This window comes from Anguilla anguilla, chromosome 6 (assembly GCF_013347855.1).
Source record: "Anguilla anguilla isolate fAngAng1 chromosome 6, fAngAng1.pri, whole genome shotgun sequence".
NCBI classification, from domain to species: domain Eukaryota; kingdom Metazoa; phylum Chordata; class Actinopteri; order Anguilliformes; family Anguillidae; genus Anguilla; species Anguilla anguilla.
Window position 1 is genome coordinate 47062049 of NC_049206.1, and position 24049 is coordinate 47086097.

At 44.9% G+C, this 24049-nt stretch overlaps 1 protein-coding gene across 7 annotated transcripts in view; it reads right to left on the reverse strand.

The window, feature by feature from the left end:
- Positions 1-24049, reverse strand: part of arid1b (AT rich interactive domain 1B (SWI1-like)) — a 113924-nt gene that overhangs the window by 84799 nt on the left and 5076 nt on the right. For 6 of the 7 annotated variants that reach the window (XM_035422875.1, XM_035422879.1, XM_035422877.1 and 3 more), the window contains exons 2-3: positions 10428-10622; positions 1755-1892 (exon numbers count right to left, since the gene is read on the reverse strand). In XM_035422875.1, the coding sequence (XP_035278766.1) occupies positions 1755-1892; positions 10428-10622 (333 nt within the window). The remainder of the gene's footprint in view (positions 1-1754; positions 1893-10427; positions 10623-24049) is intronic. The other variant, XM_035422876.1, reaches the window with a different exon arrangement.

The following is a 24049-nucleotide window of genomic DNA, read 5'->3' on the forward strand; positions in this document are numbered from 1 at the left end:
GCAGCCCAAAGACACTGGGAAGGATTTTTTTGATATCCCACAAAGGGAATAGAACAGTTAACAATAGGTTGCAAAAAATAATACAAAATAATGCAGTGCTGACTGATTCAAATGTGTTAAATGTTCTTTCTTGCCCTCTAATGAAATAGAGATGTGTGATATACTTGTAACTAACTACATCAAAATAACTTTTTATCAGGAGGCAGGTACTGAAGCTGTATACTTCTATAAATTGCACCACGACAAGGATCTGTACAAAATACAGCCAAATTTAGCCGATTTTATGCTCGCTAGCAAAGCGAAAGCTTGAGAAATCTATTCTTGTCTCTCGTTCTATTTATGAATCCACTTCCCATGTCTCACTATTGAAATTCATGGGACATGTTACAGTCAGGGCATTACAAAGAAAAATAGCAGAGCCCTGTCAGGCGAGCCTAGCTTGTTTCCAGCACGCCTTGATTCTACAGTTATGTCAGGAAAAGGGGAAACAGGAGGGACCTTGTTAAAGGACCCAGACGCATTAACAGCTGAGCACGCCAGGTGGGGGTCATCGTTACAGTCTGTGTTACATGACCAAGATGCCCGACCCCCCCCAAAAAGTCAGCTGTCGCGGCTACGCGGTGCTCGGGGTAAGAAAGGGTAAGACAGGGGCCAAGGTCTCCTGCTATTTTACCATCCCGATGACAGCAACACACCGCATAAAGCAAGCACCCCCCCCCCCCCATGACCCATCAGTCTCCGTGTCGTTTAAAATTTAATTAAAAAAAAAAAAGAAGAATATGTTTGGGGTCTGGGAATCGGGAGGGGCATGGTAATACGAGCATGGAGAGGGTTATTTGTATGCTTTCCTCAGAAATTATGCCGGAAGCCCCCCGAGGATTCTACGCAAGGTCAGCGTCTCGCGTCTGCAGCAATCGCCCCGTTTTTGGATATATTCCACACGCCACACTCCCCTCACGGCCTGTTTGTAAACCAAATGAGCTGAAGGGGTTACCCACAGGTCAGGGCAGGGTGTTTTTTTTTTTCTTTTTTTTTCCCCCTCCAGACTCTCCTGCAGGTTATTTACTAGACATGAATACAAATAACTCTGACCGCCCCGCTCTATACCTTAAACACGGGCTGCCAACACAATGATTTAATAAAGACAGAAAAGCTGGATTTCATTACAGCAAGTGGCCTTTGGGGGTTGTTGAGAGAGCAAAAAAAGCACTGGAACTCTTTACACAGTCACATTTTAGGACAGGCCTTTCAGAGATGTCTAAACAAGATGGGAATCGGTTTTTAAAAAAATGTTCTGTATGCTTTTTTCCCTCAATAACGATTTGTTTTTTTTTTCTCTAATACTATTAAGAAAGCTTAAATATGCAAAGGCATGTCCACTCCTGGTCCATTGTTGCTAATGCTACAAAACCTCTCAACTTCTTAATGGGTGAGAGGAAATGTTAGAATGCCCTTAAATTGCCCCAGGCCCATCACTGAAACAATATCTATGTTTCCATTACAGTGAATGAATATGAAAGCATGCAAATGCAGATGCATCCAGCACATCAACTCTAGATGATACGGGCAAAAAGGAATTTTCTAATGGAAACACAGCCAGTGATAGTCATGGTGAAAATGGGTGACCTACTGGAATAGGGGACTAGATGAGGAGGTCTGTGTGTCTGTCTAAACTCATACTAAAGGCAGTGATATGAACATACTGCATGGTTTCAGCTTCTCGTGAGGGGAGGACTGTGGGGGAAAGGCCTTACCTGCTGGGGCGGGGCTCGAGGCTGCATGTACGGGGGCTGGGTGGGCGCGGCCGGCTGCTGCTGGGGCTGGCTGAAGTACGGAGGCTGGCCCTGCTGGCCGTACGCACCCATGCCCTGCTGGCCGTACTGGGCAGGCATCTGCAGAGAAAGAGCCAATCAAGACGAAGCCTTCCAATCAGGACCACCCCCCTCAATGCTGTCTCAGTCGACAACTCAGCTCTTGCCCTCTATGACATCATCTCACCCTTTTACTCTCTCTCTCTTAGCGAAGAGAAGAACCTCCCACGCACTCAAAGTCAGTCTGTCTTATTGCCTTCAGCTCAAATACCATTTTCCCCACACTGGGCCTTTGTCTCCCCAACGTTCTGGTGCAAGGGTCAAGTCCCAAAGTCTGAACCGACTGCCCCAGATCCTTCCATCAATTTCACCTCATCTCACACCCTGGCTAGCAGGCAGCAAAATACAAGTCCCAGCAAGCAAAGTCAACTGGATGTGCAGATGCACTCTGAGCTTTCAATACATCCAGGTTGACCTATCACAATACATTTGGAACCACCGCAGTTCTGGTTAAGGCACCCATCCATCATGTAATTTAATAAAAGAACAGCTGTTGGCGATACTCGCCAGACTATCTCAGCCTGGTCTCTACCAAACACTCTCACGGACATTAGGGAAAAAAGTGGACTGAGAATTTCTACAGCAGGTGATCTTTAATGGAGCGTATTGAGTGTAGAGAGCTTTTGGTGCTGCCTTTGGAATATAGAGTGCTGTCCATTGTCCATTGCCTGCTCATATGCCACCAGTGAACATGCTGTTGCTGTAAGCTTTATTACACAACGTTCTGGGGACAAGTGGAATTGGAGCATTGAGAAACAGAAAGAGCATCTTGGAGAGCATTAATAGCTACAAGACTGAAAAAAGGGGGAACGCCAAAAATGATGACATGTTTTGTTTTAAACACATACATTTTCCTTGTAACTTCAGGCTACTTCTCTTTTTAAAAAAGAGAAACGGACTATTCCTGTTCTCACTTTCCCCTTTTCATGTTTTTCCAGTTCATTTTCCATTTTGTCCAATCCTAGGGCCATTTTTCCTTTAAAGATGTGCGTTAGCATTTTTTCGACTCCATTTTTAAACCCATTTGCACATTTAAACACAAGAATGCATTAAAATAAGATGACAACAGTCATTCAAAATGTCTGTAAACACACATTCAGTAGTAAATGCAAAATTAAACAAGTAACTAACAATTAAAATAGTAGTAATTTCATTTAAATTGCTTTCTTGAGGGTACCATTTAGCTAGGTTTTTTCTGTCTTTTTTTTGGCATATGCCAACGTGCTATCTGTTGTGAGTGCCCAGTCAATTCTTATTGACATAGTCACCCATCAGCAATTTGCAAAATTAGTGTCAGCCACATTTTTGCAGGTTAGATTCATGAAACAACTCAGTAATTGCATGTGCTAAGGTTATGCACCAAGCACAGACGGACCATAAGGCAGTTAATTTGTGCTTCCTATGAAGTGCAGCTAAATGTCAATCAATATGCACACCGCTTCCCCATCTTTTATTGGTTAAAACTTCCCATTAACTCGCATTACCCTAGTTTCCTCGCAATAAATGAATTGTGCACAGAGACCATTTAATACGGTTTTGAAAAGCCCAAACATTTCCTATCCAAAAAAACACTGTTTCCGAAGGACATTTTCATCAGCGATTCCATGATAATGAAAAATTGGAGCCCTAATTATCCAGTTTCAGTGTCTGATTCATTTAACTGAAGCTATTCAGATTAAGAACTTTGCTCTTGGGTACCACCGCAGTGCCCCACCGGGATTCGAGCCTGCAAACGCTCCAGATACAGGTCCGGTTCCATTAGCACCGCTCCACACAGCTGGCCCAAATTGTATTTTATTCTTTATTCCGTTTATTCCGTTCTCCTTTCTCTTCGACGAGTAAAGTCGCTTCCGCCCGACTCGCCGCATTAAGGCGGGCATCAGAATCGATGCAGCCGACCGCGTCTCTCCTGGATCCGGCCGCGTCTCTCCTGGATCCGGCCGTGTCTCTCCTGGATCCGGCCGCCTCAGCTCACGTCAGATCCCTTCAGCTTCAGCTTCCTCTCCCAGGGATCACTCAGAATACGGACGACTCGCTAGGCTCGCCGCCACAGCGAGAGAGGAAACCGCCACCCGACCGGCCCGTTCCGTCCCCGCGGAAACCGGTCACGGTCCTCTCTCCGCGTCCAATTAACGGGCTCCGATGCTGACACGTCGGCAGCCCCGTCCGAGGCCAGTTTCCACGGATCGAAAAGCTAAAGTGTTTTCAAATATGGTTCCGCCCACCCGCCCATTCTGAAGAGCCACCGTATCCCCCTGACCTCAACGGAAAGGACGTAGGCACGGGGGCACGCGACGACTTAGCAACCGATTCCGCCAGGAGGGAGGAGGGGGGGCGGAGCTTGTTTTACGCACGTCACGCAGTCGACGGCCAGCAACGAGGCGGCGAGCTGAGCAGGCTGGGAACCGTAAAGCGTGGCTCCCCCCCCCCACCCACCACCCCCCCACACAGAAGCCAGCGGCGGCGTTAGCTCAAGATGGTCTCGCTTACTTCCAGCGCGCTTCCAAGCCTTTGATCTGACTTTTGAGAAACGGTTTCGCTTCTTTTTTTCCTGCCGCGGAAAGGCTGGCGCATTCCTCCCTCGCGACCGGCTTTACGAGCGCTGGACCGCGTTCGCCCGCCCTGCTGACTGTCACATGAGGGGGGATTACGCCGTTAACCCCTCGGGCGGAGCGGCCGGTCGGACCTCTGCGTACGCGTCCCTTACGCGCTCCCATTTCTCTGACCCTTTGGCTCTTCCACCACAGCCCACCCGAAACAGGTTTAAACTGACCGCAATGTCACCTGCCACTAGGGGTAGGCAAATTAAGGCAATACAGCCATTAAATTCTTTGATCGTTTTCTCAGATGCTTTGGGCAGTACCCGTAACATTATCATAATATTTAGATAACAGGCTTACATGGTGGAACAGGGGTGTATTTCGCGCTGCAGGATTACTGAATTTGCTGGATAATTGCGCTGAGTAAACCCCGAAAAATCTCTTTTTAAGTCAGTCCATGTTCCAGATTTGGGAGGGTTCCGGGTTTTGCTCAGTGCAATTATCCAGCAAATTCAGTTATTTGGTTATCCAGCTAACCCAGTAATCCTGCTTTGTGAAACAGATAAATATAGTTCAGTAAACAAACAAATAAATAGAAGTAATCATTAAAATATGACAAAAAACAAAGCTTTTTGCTAGTTTGTCTTAAAAACTCATACATCTGATGGCAGGTCATTCAGTTTCTCTAATTACAGCTGTGGGAAAAATTAATCAAGTTTCACAGTTCATGGGAATGTGTTTGTGTAAAATCTTAGTTATTATATCACAGTTATTCTATTGACCACATTTGTTTTTAATTCCAAACAAAAATATTGTAGTTGTATTGTAACATTAACTTTGCAGAAAATGACAACTGGACAAAATGAAAAATACCCAGTATTGTTATACATTGAATATAGTAAACTAAACAAGTTTGGCACAAATGAATAATAAAAATAACAATGTCTTTGCTTAAGGAAGGTTTCAACAAACAATATTTGGTGCAGTAACTCTTCTTCAAAAAATATAGTGTGGCTTAATTTTATTTTATTATATCGAGAAATCCTTAGCTTGAATAACCAATATTAAATTATCGCCTCATAATCAGGAAACACCGTGGCAAGTGATTCCAAAGACGAGGGTATGCTAATAAAGGTTCATTCTATGAATTCACAGCGGTGTGCTTCTGTTACTCTCTGATACCGTGAAATCTGTGAATACCGCCAAAAATTTTTCAGTGAGTTTATCATGCCGTCACAAACCCGTGCCTTGACATGCCTGGCAGCGATGGATCACAGGCCGTTTCCGCGATTTGAGTGAAAAGGCGTATCGCGCCTGAAGTTATACCGGTGATGACACGGAATCGTCTTATCGCCCACCTCTGCACGCCTAAGCCGGTCTAAAAATACACGGAGAGGGGAATTCGCTCCCGTATCCCACAACCAAGGACACAAACACAACTCCAGTGGTTACCATTGCACTTCATGCAATCTTGGAACTGTACTGTACCTTGGAACCCTGAACAGAAGTGCAGATCTTAAATGAAATTTAAAGCTGCTTGACTACTAATGTTCAAAATGAAAAGCTTTACTAGCTTTAAGCATTACCACTCCATAATCTGTTAATACATTCCACTAATAAAGAGGGAAATATATTATATGGAGAATACTGGGTAAATAAGAAGAGAGATGCTTTTAATGAACATTTTCCTCATGTAAACAAATTGGACGCCTTTCAGGACTGACTTGTTTAATAACTTTAAGCAAATTGTGAAAGGTAATTTCGACTCTAGCCGATTTTTTTTGGATCATCAAATCGGTTATGATTCCCAGTGTGAACGTTAAAATTATTATATATTCTGGTTTCTTATGGAACAGTGAGAACGTCGTAAACCTGTCTCTCGTTCACCATGCAGTCTACCTCGCCAATCTTCCTCAAATAACTGATGAAACTTTGAACAACTACTAGTTTAATAATCAAAAAGGTACTGAAATTTCTATATATTCTATATATTGCTCAGTGCCAGTTTGCGCATGCATACGTATCAAGCATGTGGCAGGGCTGTGTCAGTGTACAGCTCTACAACGCTGAAATGTTCTCCTTTATACTACCTAGAGTCTCATAAGCCATAAGATCCAAAGTGATTCAATAGATCAAGTAATTTTCTTTCATATCAGTCAAGCGTCCAAGTCTAAAAACGCAGAACACTTGTTCTTGGAGTTTGAATGGCATGGAATAATTACAGTAACCTGGAAGCTAGAACAATACAATGCTAATTAACACACAATTCTCAAGTGCCCATTTCACTAAATGTCCAGACATGTTTTATAGGTGGAGCTGCTGCTGAGTTTTTTCTTTTTTTTGAGCCTTTAGAGTCTTTGTATTGGAATTAACGCTGGATAAGCAAGGTTATTTCCACATTCCTCCAATATTCCAATAGAATAATTCATTATACAGTTCTGCCAAATGGCACTATTTCTCCATTGACTGAGAAAATGACTGGATACATGTCAAGTTTAGACAGAATGATGCCAAGTATTATTCATTTTGGATGCTGTCTAATATAATATAAATTAGACACTCATGCTACTTGTTGGGTTTGACCTGACATATGGACAGTAATATTCTGATGCTGATGGTGGGGGGATTCTATTATTTTAAGAATTCCTGACATAAAATGAAAAGAATAACGACGTGATACAGCACTTACACGAATGGTAATGAATATCTCAGATCTTAAACTAGCCTTGAGGAGCAGGTAATGTGGCCGGGCAACAGGTCACTCATGCTAAGTACAAGGTATAAGTAGCCAATTATATTAAGACTGATGCAATGCTGACCAGGTATTCATTAGATACAACTAAAAATCTGTTCTGGATCAGTTCACAAGGCATTTTATTTTTATTACAAAAAGCTAACTACGTTTTTCCTTTTTTTAAAGAACGCCAACATTCACCCTCCTATTGTATTTTTTGCTTTATTCGGACGGGTAGAAAGCAGAAAGGGTAAAAGAGGCGGAGGGAATGGCAGCTCAGAGGGCACCACGGCGGGTTCGAGCCCTCGCCCTCACGGGGGGGTTCAAATTAGTCTCAAGTCAGCCGCTCTACAGACTGTGCCACATGCCCAGGTTGACCGTTTTCTGTTGAAAAACACATAACGAATGTGCAGCAACCAGCACTTGTTAGCCCTGTTAGGCAAGCCGAATTTCAAAACACTGAACACCAAGGGAAAAATGATCCAGTCCAAAACAAAACCGCTTTTCACTGCACTGTATCACTGTCGAGAGAGTAGAGAAAAACCCTATTTTGAAGCAGAAAACAGAGAAAGCAGATCTGTTCCCGCTCAAACTGCATCGAACAGTATTAATAACTGCACCTCAGCATGCCTTAGGATACATTTACTCTCCAAGAAGAAAACATTTTTTAAAGAAAGGGCCTGTGTGTAAAAAAAAAAAAAAAAAATTGAGAGTCATCAGGCATGTATAAGCAGCACTTTTTTTTTTTTTTTTTTTTTTACAAGGACATGATTTTCCTCCGACAGAGGAAGGCTTGCCAAAAATGAACAAGAGCGGTAATTAAAGTAACAAATGAGACGGGGCCACGGGAGCCATCAATGCTTGTTCCGTTTCTTACTAAATAATCGATTCTGGAACTTCATCTATTCTGCAACAGGAAGAGGCTTAATTAATCAGCCGCCGCATCGAGGCCGCGCGTCCATTTTTTTCTCTTCCGTCTTTGTCTCTCTTAAATCTTAATGTCCGCCGTTTCGATTGTCATTTGGAAAGGCCCGAAGCGTCTTCGCAGAAGTGCGAACCGCGTGACATCACCCTCGGAGTAAGAACCAATGCCGATAATCTGTCAGCGGGACCCGGAGATTTCATGAAGTCATTTATTTGGACTCGAGAACTAGCCTATATGGCACGGCTTGATTTTTCCTTTGAATCATATTACCCAGAAATAGCTGCGCGCACATTTTTTTCTAGTTCTTTTTTTAGCATAACTTACAATCGTCGTGTAGAGCACGTGCTTAAAAATAGAGGCACTGTTGTGTGGATTTTTTTTTAAAGAGTCATTTATGAGTTTATATCCCATCGTCTCTTAAAACATCAAGTTCTGGAGAAGAATATTTCAGACGCTCCTACGAGATTTGATCGTCACAATCCTTTGTACCTGTCAAGTCAATGGCAGCCAGCATGTCATGTATCCTACCACTCAAAATCACATTAGAAATCCCCCCCCCCCCCCCGCCACCACAAAATCCTAAAATCACTGGTGGTTTTTACCTGAATGTTAATGTACCGTGAATAATAAGACAGTAATAAGCTAAAATTGTTTCAGCAAATGTTTTGATGCTATATTAGATGCTACCGGAAGATTGTAGACCTAAGACAATTACGCCCTAGGTTTTGGGTTCTTCCAATCTGATGGTGCGCTCTTTCAAACCTTGGAAGAGAGGAAAAATGGGGGAATGTTTTACAGGTAGCACCCCCGCTAAATTGCAGCTGTTTAGTTCCTATTCACTATTGAGCTATAGAACTGGCGACAGAGCTATGACTCTCATAGGTGCGAAAGTACAACAAATGGGCTTCAAGTGCTACAAGCAAAATATGGCACCTATTACACAAAAAAAAAAGAAATAAAAAGGCTTCCATCGCGAGGAAATAAAACTGCATTTTGATTTATTAACAGACCCTGGCCCTCAGGTGACATTTTTTTTTTTTTTTTTTTTTTTTTAAACAGCGCATATTTCCATGGAGGTGTAAAAACAGGGAAATGTCCGTTGAAAGTAATAGCTTTGCTTGCTCGGCTTGTACCCCCCCGCCGTACACAGAGAGAACATTTCGGTTTTGCTTGAATATACGCGGGCCCTCGGAAGGCGACCGCCATCGCCATCGCCCCACCCCCCCAGATGAAATATCTCTTCCGCGGCCATAGCGGCATCGTGCGCTCCTTCAGGAACCCGGGCCCGGGCTCCAGAACCGCGGCGGCGCTAGGCGCTAGGCGCTCGGCGCTACTCGCTAGGCAGACGGGATTTATGAGCGAGCCGGGCTACGTCAGCGCGGCCCTGCCTCGCGAACGCCAGCACAACTCTCCAGAGACGCGTTAGACTGAAGCCAACAGCCCCGGCTAAATATAGCGACGTGGCACGGAGGCAGTCTGCGCCCAGGAATAGCCTGCCCTGCCGGCAATGCGCAGAGATTTACTGCAAATTCCAACTGACCGTGTCGAAGTCTTTACTTTTTCAGACGGCTGTGTTGATCCGAGGGAGGGGGGGGGGGGGGGGAGCCGGGGAAAAAAGGATGCCGTTGGGAGACGGGTCTGACAAACCATCATTTTGTTTCTTTTTTTTTGTTGTTTTTTTTCACTGAGTAATTAAGACTCGGCGCTGTAGCTCTCCTTCGCTCTCCGTAGGTAATTGAGTTCCTCTTCTCGTCGGCGATTGCGAAACGCCGCGTCTAATAAAGGACGGAACGCATTAAGAAACGTCTCCGTTTTTCCCGCGCGAACCCGCGGGGAGGATATTGACAAATGCAACTGACACATCCAGATGCCGGAGACGTGAGATGTGAATCATTCTCCCTGGCACTTAGGCAAAGCCTGAAATTAAAAAACGAAAAACTCGCAGGAAAAAAATATCCCTCTTCTAAATGTCACTCATTTGTGACTGCTCGCGAAAAACGAGGAGGGCACACCGAGAGCGTCAGCTTGCCTCAACGAGCGACAGTGTCATGTAGTGGTTTTTTTTTTTTTTTTTTTTAAACTTCAGGACACATGTAGCGAAAAATACAGAATTTTCTCTCCAGTAGGGGATTTTTCTCAAAGCCATTTTTCTCAAAGCCCTCAGGAAATAGCCTTATATAAGAGAACAGCAGACTTCTCGTTTCTGTATATTGGAAAACTTTGCCGCATCCCGGCCGTCTGCACTGTGCTGAACAGAAAAACGGTTCCGGAAATTTCTAGGGCTTTGTTAACACCGCAACGTCATTTAAATGTAGAATGAGTTAAGAGATTTATCAAACGACAGAGAAACAACATACCTGCTGCTGAGGGTACTGCATTGCACCCATTCCCACCTGACCCCTCCCCTGCATGCCCATTGGATAGCGGTGCGTGGCGGGAGAGCCGTATGGTTGGCCAGGGTAAGCCCCGCCCTGCTGCTGCTGGGAGTAGGGGCTGTTGCTCATCCCGTACATCTGAGAGCGCTTCATCGCCATGGCGTCCATGGAGGCAATCTGAGGGACAGGGAGATGGTCTTGGTTAGCATACTTCAGGTAGCGCTGTAGGAAACAGCGGCACTGCAAGTCATGTCGTCTGCCGTGTTTCAAATCAGATAAATTCAAACACTTTTCCATTAATAAATGAATTAGCACAACAACAGCTGATGGTCATAGATAAACAGAAGGGAAACCACCATTTCTTCACTTCCACAGCAGCTGAATTATACCACACAGGTCCAAAACCACAGCAAAAAACGTTGAATGAGATTCACGCATCCAGAAATAGAACCAGAATTAAACACAATAATTATAATTGTTAATTACTGATTGTCAGGGAGTTTTTCATGCTTCTTTTGACATGTTCCGAAACAAGTCAAATGGATCATGCAGCAAAGCAGGCCATTTGTTCTTTAAAAACACAAGAGTTGGTACATCCACTGTATGTAGCCACACCTCAAGCACAACCAGCCCATTGGTTCCCTGCTCTTTAACCCACCCACATCACCCTGCAGGGCTATTTTAACCCCACCCACATGACGCTGCAGGGCTCTTTTAACCCCACCCACATCCCCCCGGCCTGCTCTTTTAACCCCACCCACATCTCCCGGGCCAGCTCTTTAACCCCACCCATAGCTCCCTGGCCTGCTCTTTAACCCCACCCACATCACCCTGCAGGGCTATTTTAACCCCACACACATTCCCCTGGCCTGCTCTTTTAACACCACCCACATCTCCCAGGCCTGCTCTTTTAACACCACCCATAGCTCCCTGGCCTGCTCTTTAACCCCGCCCACATCCCCACGGCCTGCTCCTTTAACCCCACCCACATCTCCCAGGCCAGCTCTTTAACCCCACCCATAGCTCCCCAGCCTGCTCCTTTAACCCCACCCACATCTCCCTGGCTTGCTCTTTTAACCCCACCCACATCTCCCCGGCTTGCTCTTTAACCCCACCCACATCTCCCCGGCCTGCTTTTAACCCCGCCCACATCTCCCCGGCCTGCTGTTTTAACCCCACCCACATCTTCCCGGCCTGCTGTTTTAACCCCGCCTACATCTCCCCAGTGGCCTATGGGGCTCAGGTGGGCTGGGCTGGGCTGGGCTGGGCTGGGCTGGGCTCAGGTGCACACTGGCGGGCTCTCTCAGCAGGGGCCAGAGAGGAGGACAAACCCCTTTCACAGGAAGGAGCGGACGGGAGGAGGGTGGACACACGCTCCACCGGGCTGCTACCCCCCCCCCAGATTAAACATGATTTACAGTAAATACCCCCCTCGCCCTCCCCCGCTGAGAGGGAAAGAGCCCCATCATCCCTCCACTTTTCCTTAATTGGACAAATCTCCTGCGCCGCGTTCGGGGAGCCCACAGGCCTGCCCAAACGCCACGCCGCGCCCCACAGGCCCCATTACTCCACCGCACCGGGCCGCTTCCCCGCAGCCAGCCAGCCAGCCAGCCAGCCAGCCAGCCAGCCAGTCAGCCGCCGCAGAGCGCAGCGGCGGGGAGGGGCCCGGACACCGCGCCGGCCCCGGCTCTCATTACGCGGGTCGGACCATCGCTCCAGCGCGCCCCGACACCTTTATTAAAAAAAAGTCCCGAGCCCTCTCTGGCGCGCCAGACGCTCCCAGGAACCGACGCCAGAGCCTCGTCTCCTCCAAAAAAAAAAAAAATCTTTTTTTCCAGAATTAGGCCGCGCGGTAAGCCGGAGCGCTGGCTCCCGTGATACCTGCGTCGCGACGGACGGACGGCGGACTGCGGATGTTCAAATCTCGCGAGGCCGATCGGATGCCCGCAGGCGAGCGGGGGAAATCCGCCCCGGCTTCTGAGACGACGTCTCTTTGATTTCTTTTTTAATCACCCTCCCCGATATTCCCCCGGCGAGGGTTCTCGCTCACCGGAGGGAGCCCTTCGCTTCTCGTTAAGTTAAATAAGAAAGGGAAACAAAAACAAATCCGGAGCCTGAGATTAATTGCGGCCGCGCTCGACGGTTCTACACCTGCGACGTCTAACTGTGAGCCGTTTCCACTCACTTTTTAATAACCGCGGCGACTGGCAATCTATTTTTTTTTTTTTTTTTTCCGACAGAGGAAACCGTTAATAGTCAAAAATAGCAACGTCGCTACAGTTTCCGCTGCGATCGGGCTTTCAAAGCGTCTGCGCGTTCTCAGCCGCGACAGCTTCTGAAAAAGTGCGCTGAGACTAGCCTGTTTCATTCTGTGATGACATCAGACTCCTTTTTGCTTCTGTTATTCAGAATTACACGCAGGGCACGATACTAAGCTTTTGTCCTTTTGCTTTTGTTTAATGAAACTGAAACTCCAGAACAGAGAGAGCGTTCGGTGTAACCGCACGCTAATACCCACACAAATTACAGATCATATTGTCGGAGGAGACGCCAAACGTGTGGCACAGTTCAACCCTTCGCGGTCGTCATCTCTTTCTGCTTCGACCCGAGCGGATTAGCTTTCAGACTATGACGGCGCGCTCGCCCGGAACAATGACCTCTCATTTCCATCTGGCCTTGTATTCATAAAGGGCCCCAGAACAGGCCAGCTGATCTAGAATCGGGTCTCCCATTCCATATCTTTACTTAATCCACTGAGCTGGAGGGCCAAACTGATCTCAGACCAGTACTCCTAATCAGACGCTGTATGAGGACAAGCCATTCTTTTGGCCAATTCCCTATGAGCACACTGAATCGCACATTACAGCAGCAAGGTTTTCAAATACACACATCTCAAAGTAGGCTAACAATTAATGCCGTCAAACGTTCTGGTAGAACAAAACAATGAATACACATTTCTAATAAATCATTTTGCATTAGCATATCTTGAGCTAACAAAAAAGAAAAATTATTTTCTGGTAAATAAAGCATAAAAGGGACATTAGGTATAACGGTAAAATAAATTGGTATTTGTTGATATTAAATTGTTAATATTGCAACATTACAGACTGCAGGGGATTACCGAACACACTTAACAAAAGCTTTATTTCCAATGCAAGTATTTACTCGAGCAAACGCAACCAACCAAACAAACAATTAAAGGCATAATACAGTTTAATGTTGTAGAAATACATAGTCATTTTCCACCACGCTTGTTATTTTCCATCAAGCTCATACATTAGCTTAAATAACACTGAAAACACCCCTGGGGAGACTCCTAGGTCTGGGGACTGTGGGACTGCCCGTCTGTGAATCAGACAGTTCAAAGACGTCCATATCCACAGCAACGATGAAACGCCACAACAGTTGGTTGAATTATGATTCTCGGTTTTGTGCGTAAGTGCATTTTGGGTACCGATCGACTGCTGACTGAATCATCAGGGCTGAGTAAGCCTGAATCTAACGAGGCTTTAAGTTATTTGGAGGTTGTCAGTCACAGTAGGATATGTCATAGGGGGAAAACCGGAAGGTGGTTGGGGGGGGGGGGGGGATTTCCACCCAGTGTGACAATTTTTCCATGGTGAAAATGAAAGACTCAAATCATGTCAAGAAAAGCAGCCAGTATATGCCAGGCAAAATTAACTCATGACACCTTACTCCGTTGTGGAGGATGCAGGATTTACACAATGGCCAGTACTGATTGAACCAAGTACAAAATCCCACTCTGCCATTTCTCCTTTGACAAGAGTATATATACACAGAACAAGGCCATACTGAAGCGCCGATTGGAATCCCTTGACAAATCTGCCGCATTAGCAATTAAATAGACCCATATGTCATATGAGTACATATCGGATTACATTTGAGCAACTTCATAATGGATTGATAAAGACTACAACTACAGAAGTGCAATTTCGAAGAGTGATGCTTTTGACACCAGGTGCAACACACGTTGCATGACAGGGAAATAAAAATATTCAGGTGAAGGTCCAAGAGAATTGAATCCACTATAACCATTATTATCCTTGTTTTTTTATTACACTGATCTCCGCATTCTGAAAAATACAAACAGTCTGGAGGCTGAAGTGTTTAAAGGCGAGGTGGCGTACGGGAGCGAGCGTAATTATCCCACGGCCACAGAACCCCGGCGATTAGAGCAGGGTGTCAGCCCTGGGGGGGGCCTCAGCCTCAGTGGAGCAGGCGATGCGGGGCACTGTGCCCCCCCCCCCCGCAGCGAGGGACGCGGTTCGCCAGGCTCGTTCTGCTTGCTCTTCTCGGCCCGGGAGCTCTTGGCCAAGAACGGCCGGGACCGGAGGGGCGGAAGAGGAGCTTCTCGCTTCCCCGTCGTCGTCGCCGCCGAGCGCAGGACGATTTTCGGTGCTTTCAGAAAACGCTCGGGACGCGGGGGGGGGAGACGAGACGGCGGATTCGGGCGCGGGTTTCGACCTTAACCGGGGCGCTTAATAATTCACACTGACAGCGGGTATAGGCTAACCTCGAGCGCGCGTACACGGAGTTCCACTGGAGGGGACAAAAATAGCCTCACAAAAGTGAACAAAGGCCGTTATTGGGTTACGCTTAGATTAACGGACAGAAATAACATTAACCCGCACCATGACCGGTGACAAATAATTACCCTGTATTCTATTTAGGCCATCTAACAGAATAGTCGAGCTGTGCTTATAATTTACACGCACTAATCAAAATATTATGCTGTTCCACAAACTATTTAATACAACACAATGATATACTAGCTTTAAATATTGGTGCAACAAATTTTCTTCACGACATCAGTCTACTCACGCGCACAAATCGAGGATTGTTTTTCAATAGCTGTCGTGAGTTCGCACCTACTCCCGTTGTGATTCAATGGGAGGACACTGGAGTCTTGCATTCGTTTACAGCCTTCGGTTGTGTAGTGTGTCAGGCGCTCACAAATGATGATAATTGCTCTCAAGAAGCTAAGCCACGTTACAATGAAAACAGAAACCATTTTAGTGTAAAGGCGACTACGTGTGAAAAGTGTGCATCGCAAATAAACCTGATGCACAGTACAAGTGTCCGCCAAGGTAGAAGCACGGACATTATACAATGATAGAGGATTCATAGGAGTCGCCACCTCTGCACTCACTGCTCCGTGGCTCTGGTCTATGAGGTTATAAAGCACAGGACATCTCTCCTGGACAGAAGAAATCACTGACCATTTCAATCAGGCTTGCCTGGGCTGCTTTCGACACGTTCGGTGTTCGCGGTTCAATTGAATAAACAGGTCGGTAAATTCATCTTCTGCTTCTGCCCAGCGTTCGGCTCTTTTGAATTACGCCTCTCGCCTTTGTTGGCGCTATGTGCACCTGACCGTGCCTCTACAGGAAACGGCTCACAGAAAACAGCTGCTTCAACGCTGGCACATTACGCTCCCGAGCGCTTATTTTCCTCCGGCTGGGTCTCTCCTGGCTTGACCCTCGGCGAAAAAGAATTTACAGCGTGCTAGAAATTTCACTCGCAGGTCACAGACACTCGCAAGAGCAATTCATACGGCTTCGCGTGACACGTTATGGGGGAAGCGTTTCGCAAAACCCGCTTAACCTTCCTCCAGACCAAAACAGAGTCGATTAGCCTATGTTGTGGGACCGCTGTAAGATTTCAGAGAATTTTAAGAATGGTTGTAAACTCCAAAAGGCGATAGAAATATTAGTGTGTGTGCTAGGTCGAAGGTCAAAGGTAAACTGCCTGTTAGCGACACGAAAATGAGCAACTTGTCACTCGATGAGCAGCAATGCGTCTTGTAGGCAAATACGTGAAGGAAAACTATTTGCTCACCACTGACATAAATGGTGACATAAGAGGCCTTGAAGCGCCACAATAACTCTCTCTCTCCCTGTAGCAAATTCTTTATATTCCACCATGCATGCCCATCATGTTCATAAATCCCATTCCGGAATGGAGGAGTAACGGAACAACTTCAATGTTATTTCCTACATGAAGTTATGCAATACAGTTTACAGTCCGACTACAGTGTTTATTTTGAGTTTCTATATATTGGAATATTGAATGGAATATTTTATATAAATACTATCATTCAACTGGTCAAGTGGCAGACCACGCAGTTGACAACGGATAAAATATGGACAATAATGATCGGTTTATAAAACCGGTCTCAATTTTAATTCTGCACTTCCAGAGAGGAAGAAAATCAGCCGAACATGTGGTACAATTTCAGGTGATCTCTATAGTTCTGACTGCATCATCATTCCACCAATCACAACCAGACACCTTCTCTTCTGACCCGGGCTATAAATTTCAGCCACGTGGTAAACTGTTCGATCCTACTCTTATAAGGTAATTTTAAAGTAGTCATCCAGGTCCAGCAGTACGAAAAAAAAAAAACATACTTTGTCAGATGGGTACCGTGGGGAGACAGAGTGGCAGATTACCTCTCTGATCTAAGGGCAGTCTCGGCAAGAGAGGAATGAGTTCCCATTTTACATTAGTACCAAGACCCCGCACAGTGCTGTATGCAAATACATTTTAAAAGTGACCAAACTGAATAAATGCTAATGCCTTGAGGGTAAGTGGGAAGAGATGTTAATCTGAGAAAATGTGTTTTCTATTGTTTGTTCTGAGAAAGACCAACACAAATAATCGGAAAATCCATTTGATTTTCCCTTTCCAGGGAAATTACCTTAGCTAATGGAATGATCTCACTTTGTACTTCACAGGAGCTATAACTATAAATGAAACCATATTACCAAGAGTGTTTATACATTTAGAAAATACCTATTTACTGTAATAAATTCAGATAAAAGAAGGAAATACCTATGTACTAATCATAGAGGGAAAGCATTAAAGCTATAATACTCCTCCAGGGAGAGATTGGTCTCCCTCTCATTCTTCATCCTTTCCTATAATCCAATACAAGACCTTCAGCTGTTTTTCCAAGCTTTTTCTCAATTCCCTGTCTGGCTGTGAAAGAAAATAGGGGGGAAGGAACAGAGAGAAGAGAGAGACAGATAGGAAGAAATATTCAGGATGAAATGACCAAAAACACACACATGGTCTGCAGAAATGGCCAACTGTGGATGACAAGACAATTTGACCAGAAGAACTAAGCCAGTCTGCAAGATGGTCCTGAAAGAACCAAATCTGAAGGAGTGGCGCAAGTTTTTACATGAAGAATGTTGGTCACTGACCACAGAACACCAGAGAGTCCATCAAATACAGCAAATGTCAAAGACCAGGATTCTGTGGCTTTGTAGACCACTTAAGCCTCAGTATGAAGTAAACATTAGAGCGGACACAAGACAGGCAACCGTTTCAGAATTCATTATTCATGTTAAATGGAAAGGAAATGCACTCCAATCCCAGCGTTTAGGTTAAAAACAGAGGAGTGCAGATCAAAAGGATGCAGTAACTACATTCCTTAAAAATTCCACACTCAACATTTTATCATTAAAGAAAAGGTTGCATGAGGTTGCTACCAGTGTATAGCACCATTTCACTGATTAAGGCAGTACGCCGAAACATTTGAATCTTTAGCCTCTTCTTTAATGAAAAACTCGAGTGGTGATATTTTATGAATGCGGTTTTTTGAATACATTTTTCAAAAAATGAAGAGAAGCAAGCCTGAAGTACTCTAAAAAAAAATTTCATCAAAGCAGTGGTAAATTTGCACGGCTCATATACAGATGCTCAAATGTGAAGTGCACAGGCCTTTTTAAGCAAAATTCAAAAAGATGTCTGGCATTCAACCTTGGCCTCCTCATTAATACCCATAGCATCGGCTGGGAATTTGACGAGGGAGTTGGTGGGTGTCACAACTGAACAACTTTGCTGTGACTGCTCTGTGACTTTAGCCACTATTTTCCACGACAAACAAACACCCAGCCTCACCCATTGCAAAATTTGCTTGCAAAGCTGTAGTACTGAAATAGTCCTGGGGAGGGCCCAGGGTATGGCCAACAGAGGGCAAATGATAGCTTGCCAATACTTTTTTTCCCTCTAATCTTTCAACAAACATTCCGAGCACAAAAAAAATGTGTTCTCCCTCCACTAATCTTCTGCCGGGCGCTTTTCAGGAACATCGATCGACCATCTCTTCACTGTTTTATGGCTTCGAGTTTATTCCTTCCTTGTGTTTGCCTTCTTTGTACTCCCATCTGGAAAGCAGGGGCCTGCTTTTTTTAAAAAAGCATGTTGCGCCCACCAGTGCACACCACTGCCAACAAAGGGCAGTAACCGCATGTTGAGCCACGAAGCAGATACGAGGGGCTGGGTGTGCGTTTAGGGGGTGGGTGGGGGGGGGGGGGGGGGGTCAGGGGGGGTTGGGGGTTCTCCGGTTCTGGCTGCAGCGCTGAAGGCCCACAGCCGCCCGCGGCTGCTGCAGGTGGCCATTTTCCAGCCTGCCTTCCACTCTCGTTGTTCCAGTGTCTCCGAGACAGATTCACACTTTTCCGTGCTAAGGATGCGAGCGAGCCAATCGCAAAACAGGACGTGTCCTCTTTTCGGGGCCTAAATTAGGATTCAATTACCATGCTCCCGTAAATCCGTCAAGTTGGAAAATTAATCATTTCGAGATTATCCTGACGGTGACAGGCATCCCACCAGCATCCTACTGAGGAGAGCTGGAATGAGCTGTGCGCTCTTGAGGATGTACTAATAAATCTGTTCATGCCCCCCCCCCCACCCCTTTTTAACTTCAACATTTTTGTGTCTCATTTAACATTAAGAAGTCTGAACACCTGTTTATTTGATGGCGTATTTGCATAGCTTAGCATTTTACAAGCTATTAAAGCGAGGATCCGTAATCACGCGTGGCAATGCATTTAGGTAAGGGTTAAGGTGAGACACGAGTGGCAAATCATCTCCAATAAGAATGGACCTGCACGTTATGTTCATGCAATAAACATACTGTATAATTTAAACGGTATTGGGACCTCCTGGCGTGAAACGAGGCCTGTAGCCGTCATCGCTCTCAGATTTGCTCCAGACCACATTTATGAGACACCTGGGCTTGTGGTCCCAAGATAAGGAGAAGCGCTCCCTTTTCAGGGGTGGCTGAGATGTGAGATAAGATGGAGGCGTGTGAAGCACTTCACTTTTCACCTCCGGAATCGTGCTTTTGTTCCAAGGTACTTGAACCCTTTCAAAGAGCGAGAGAAACAACACAGTCTGTTCAACATCCCCCTGAGACCCAGCAAAAGAAAGTTCAGCCTAAGTATTCTACAAAAAATTTTTACATAATAGGCTTGGATGACAAAAAAACGTGTTGCAGTGAAACTATTTTCAAAAATATTATTTCTTTTATTTTTATTTAATGTCCCTTGTAGTGTGGATTTCAGCTTAGTAGAATATGTGGTTATTGAGAAGACTCATGAAGGTCATAAGATATAGGTAACATTTCAACAAGGCTGTCTGAGGTGGTTTTCCACTTGAAGTACTGAAGCTGCCGAGATATTTCCACTGACCACATATGTGAGTTTCTCCACCCATCCCCGCAAACCTACAGGACCACAGATCTTTTCACGAACAGGGTTGGGCAGCCCTGGGTCTCCACCATTGTAGCTAAAACGTATTAGATTCAAAATTGCATGAAATCAAAGAGTCATCATCTTGGGTAGCCTTGACCCTCCCCAAAAAATAAAGCTATTTTAGAGCAGTGCCCTTCTTTTTAATACACCTTTTTTGATTTCAATCAACTACATCGTATCAGCATTAAAGGTGGTCTAGGGCACTGGATGAAGATGTGAAGTGAGAAAACTTAAAAGGTGGCAGGAAAAGATATTTCAAAATATAAAAAAAAAAAAAAAAAAAAAAAAGATATTTCAAGTTCTTTTTAAATAAAAAGTGTTTTGGGGTTTCTGATTGAGGAGGAAATCAATGTGCCTCACTACACCTTCGGAAGGAAAAGGAACGCACACGATTTTTACTGCCCATTTCTTACACGGACACAAATCTCTGGAGCATTTTGTAAGTCTGAGACAGCACTGATAAAGCAACGTATTGAGATCGAACACCATGCCGGCGCGACGTGAACAGGAAATAGGTCAGCTCCTCGACTTCGCTGTGTGAGCCCATGGTGGGGAGGGGGGCGGGGGTGGCTAGTGGAATATATTGATCACGGAGATAGTGGCAGGACTGCACGGGACAGCTGCAGTGCCAAATCGGCTCCATTTCAGCCCCTCTGGCCATAGACAAGAATATGAAGAGAAACCCAATGATAAGTACTTCACCAGACAAAGACATGTCCAAGTCTTAGAATGCAAGATTAGATTAGAATGCAACACTTCCGCCAGCAGAACCTCATTTGTTGCAGTAGATTTTATGGGGGAGGGGCTAGCACGCACACACAAAAGCCAGGTCACAAGGTTTCGTGGAACACCTTCCAATTTAATTGCATAACTTAGGATACTGTATATATAGGCCATGGAGGTGGACTGAGGTCACATGCTCAAAGCAAAGGGTCAGAGGCCAAATTAGTTTGCCCAGCAGGTGTAAAACAGAATGTAAGCGTCTTTATCTGTAGCCATTTTTAACCTAGCTGCAACCATTTGGTGAATTGCAAAGTGTGGCCCTTTGTTTTATGATTATAGTGAATAGCACAGAAGGGTCAGATATTCAGTGTGTGCGTGTTCCCGGGTTTGTAGCCTTGGCAGTACAGCGCAAAGACAAATGTGTGCGCTCCAATCACGAGGTGAGGAGCGGCGCAGAATCCAGATGTTTGGAGCGCGTGCAGACGCCCGGGCCGGAGATTAACTGGCGTCCGTCCCGTCCTCCGGCCGCGGAGTCCCGCGCGGCTCCTCAAGGCTATCCCCTCTCGACCGTTTCAGGTTATGGCCGGGGGGGGTGGGGTGGTGGGTGGGGGTGGCGGGTGGGGGTGGGGGAGGTGGCGGCCTCACAAATTCCCGGGTAACGGAGCGGAGCCAAGCGGCGTCGGCGCGCGGCCGCTCGGCCCGCACGTGGCTAATCTACATGTGTGAAGGTCACGGATCCGCTGTCACCGAGGTGAGGCGGCCGCTGGCTCGCTGCCACGCCGCGTGAGCGCCGGAGAAACCAGATATCCCCGGGCGTGCGAGCGAGGGAGAGGGAGAGAGAGAGAGAGAGTGAAAGGAAGCATAGTGGGAAGGCAGAAGAAGACAAAAAAAAACACACTAATGTTTAATGGCATTCCAGGGTTGAAAAGTCCACAGTACATGTTCTAATGCATCCCGTGGTGATACACACAACAGTTTCAAACCCTGCATTTTTAAAATGCATTTCTTTTAAGTTCTTTGAAACTTTTTGCTCTTCTTCACCACCCTGCACTGTCACTGACAGGAAAAATAAGGCACCGCGTTGTCATTGGGTACAGCCAAGTTGCACACCATCAAAGCGTTTCAGAATTTAAATGCTAAGGAGGAAGTGCTTTGAAACAAACAACTCAGAACAGAACAGAGGTAGAAACCAAATAAGGCTGCAGCTAGTTCAGCATGACACAAAGCATGGTTCTCGTACGGATGGGGAAAGAGCATTCATAGGTATTTGGGTACACAAAAAATACAAAATTGTTACCGCCGCAAACACCCATTGTAACTGTTAATATCAAATGCTAATTTTCTGGACAGAACTACATGTAACAATACACTAAATCTAACTAACATGATTTACCAGTGAACGTCAAATCTTGGAACAGAAAATGACCTTCTCTCAAAAAAGTCAAACATCAATTGAGTGGCGTGAGATAACAGTTCAAAGCAATGCCCAAGGGGGGGGGGACATGTCAGTTCTCATGATAAAAATCTACTAGGTTAAAAAAAAAGTAGTGAAAGCTGTTAAATTATAGATTGCAGTGAGGGGGGGGCAACTACACCATAAAGACATATAGAAGAAATGATAAGCAAGGACAGAGATGGCCCACTCACAATGGTGATACTAAAAGAATATAAGTTTTCCCCACTTAATTAAATGCATATTTCGCTACTTACGATTATTGTGGCAGTAATTGAAATAATAACCTCACTTTGTTTTCTGAAGGTATAAAACAAATGATATTCAATATTATTAAAAGCGCAACTTGAAAATGCAGCTATGAGACAATTATGTGTAAACTAATCATGCAATCAAATCAGAATTTACACATTGCTAGCAAGCGTGCTAGTATGCTAATAAAGCAAACTGATATTCTGATTTTGGCACACATGCCAATAAGCTAAACGTCAACATCAATATCTACCATTTCATCACAATTGTGCTAATCATGCTAATATGTTCATAATGCTATAATTACGCTGTTGAAATCAGCAAACATGCCAACACAATACATAATTATATCAAACATTTTAAACCGAACTATTGGCACTTGAATATGCACTGGAAAATGGAAAACAAACTATCAATGTCCGTCCTGCACACTAGACACACATTTCACACAACAACAAAATTAACTTTACTATATTATGTGAACAACTGAAATAACAAAAAAAAAATTGTTTTTTCCATGAATAATATTATCAGCAGTAAAAAATAAAATAAATGAATGAATAAATAAATAAAATACAGGCCCAAAGCAGGAACCAAAGTCAAATTCAAGTGAGTATATTAGTCAACCCAATTTCATTTAAACTGCTCAAGCAATATCAAATAAAGAATTGACTAGTAGCTTAGGGTCGTCATTTTGCAGAAAATATACAATTTTTTCGATCAATTTATATAGGCCTAATCACAGCATTATATTGATTTTGTTGTGCATCAAGACATTTTCGCAACCACATAATGTCTGTTTTCAATGCTCCACACCCCCAAACTGATGTATACCTGGGAAAATGCCAAGAAAAATGTATTCAAGAATGTGCAATTTAACAATACATCTGGATTTTACAGCCATTTTTACAAAGTGTAAGAAAAACTATTCCAAAAATATTCTGAATAAGACACGCCCTGCATTTTGAACCCCAATTAGAACATATTTTCCCAAATGAAAGTAGCACAATACTGCATTTGATCAGTCGAACACCATTGTTTAACGAGAACAAGCCAGACAGCATGATTAAAACACATGACACCCTGATAGGACCGACAATAAAATAATCTTCACATGCTCTTCTCTGAAGCACTGCTTCAACGTGCCACGCTTTAGTATGACGTGCAGTTCGACCGCTGCAGTCCGAGTACAGCACGGTCCGTCCACACGTGAAAGACAATGGATTTCAGGACCTCGTCGTGTTGCTGAAGCTGAGCAGGACTGAAAGAGATTCGGTTGGCAGGACCATTCCGTTTTAGACGCGTCAGGAGCTAGCGTACGGTAGAGCAGTCTCGCACACCCAAACAACTTCTCAGATATCCAGATATCCCCTAAACTGCGTTTGCACCACATGACGACAACGGGGCCGACGTTAGCCACATTCCTACTTCAAGACTAGCTCAAAACAGCAACTTTTATGTTTTCCGAAAAGCGTAAAACGCGCCGTTTATTTTTTATTACAAAGGAAATGGCTTGAAGCATTTAATTTCAGTGAATGAATACACTCCTGCGACTTAAGCCCCTCGCTACCAAACTATCCACCATGTCCACTGTTGATCACTGTCGACAG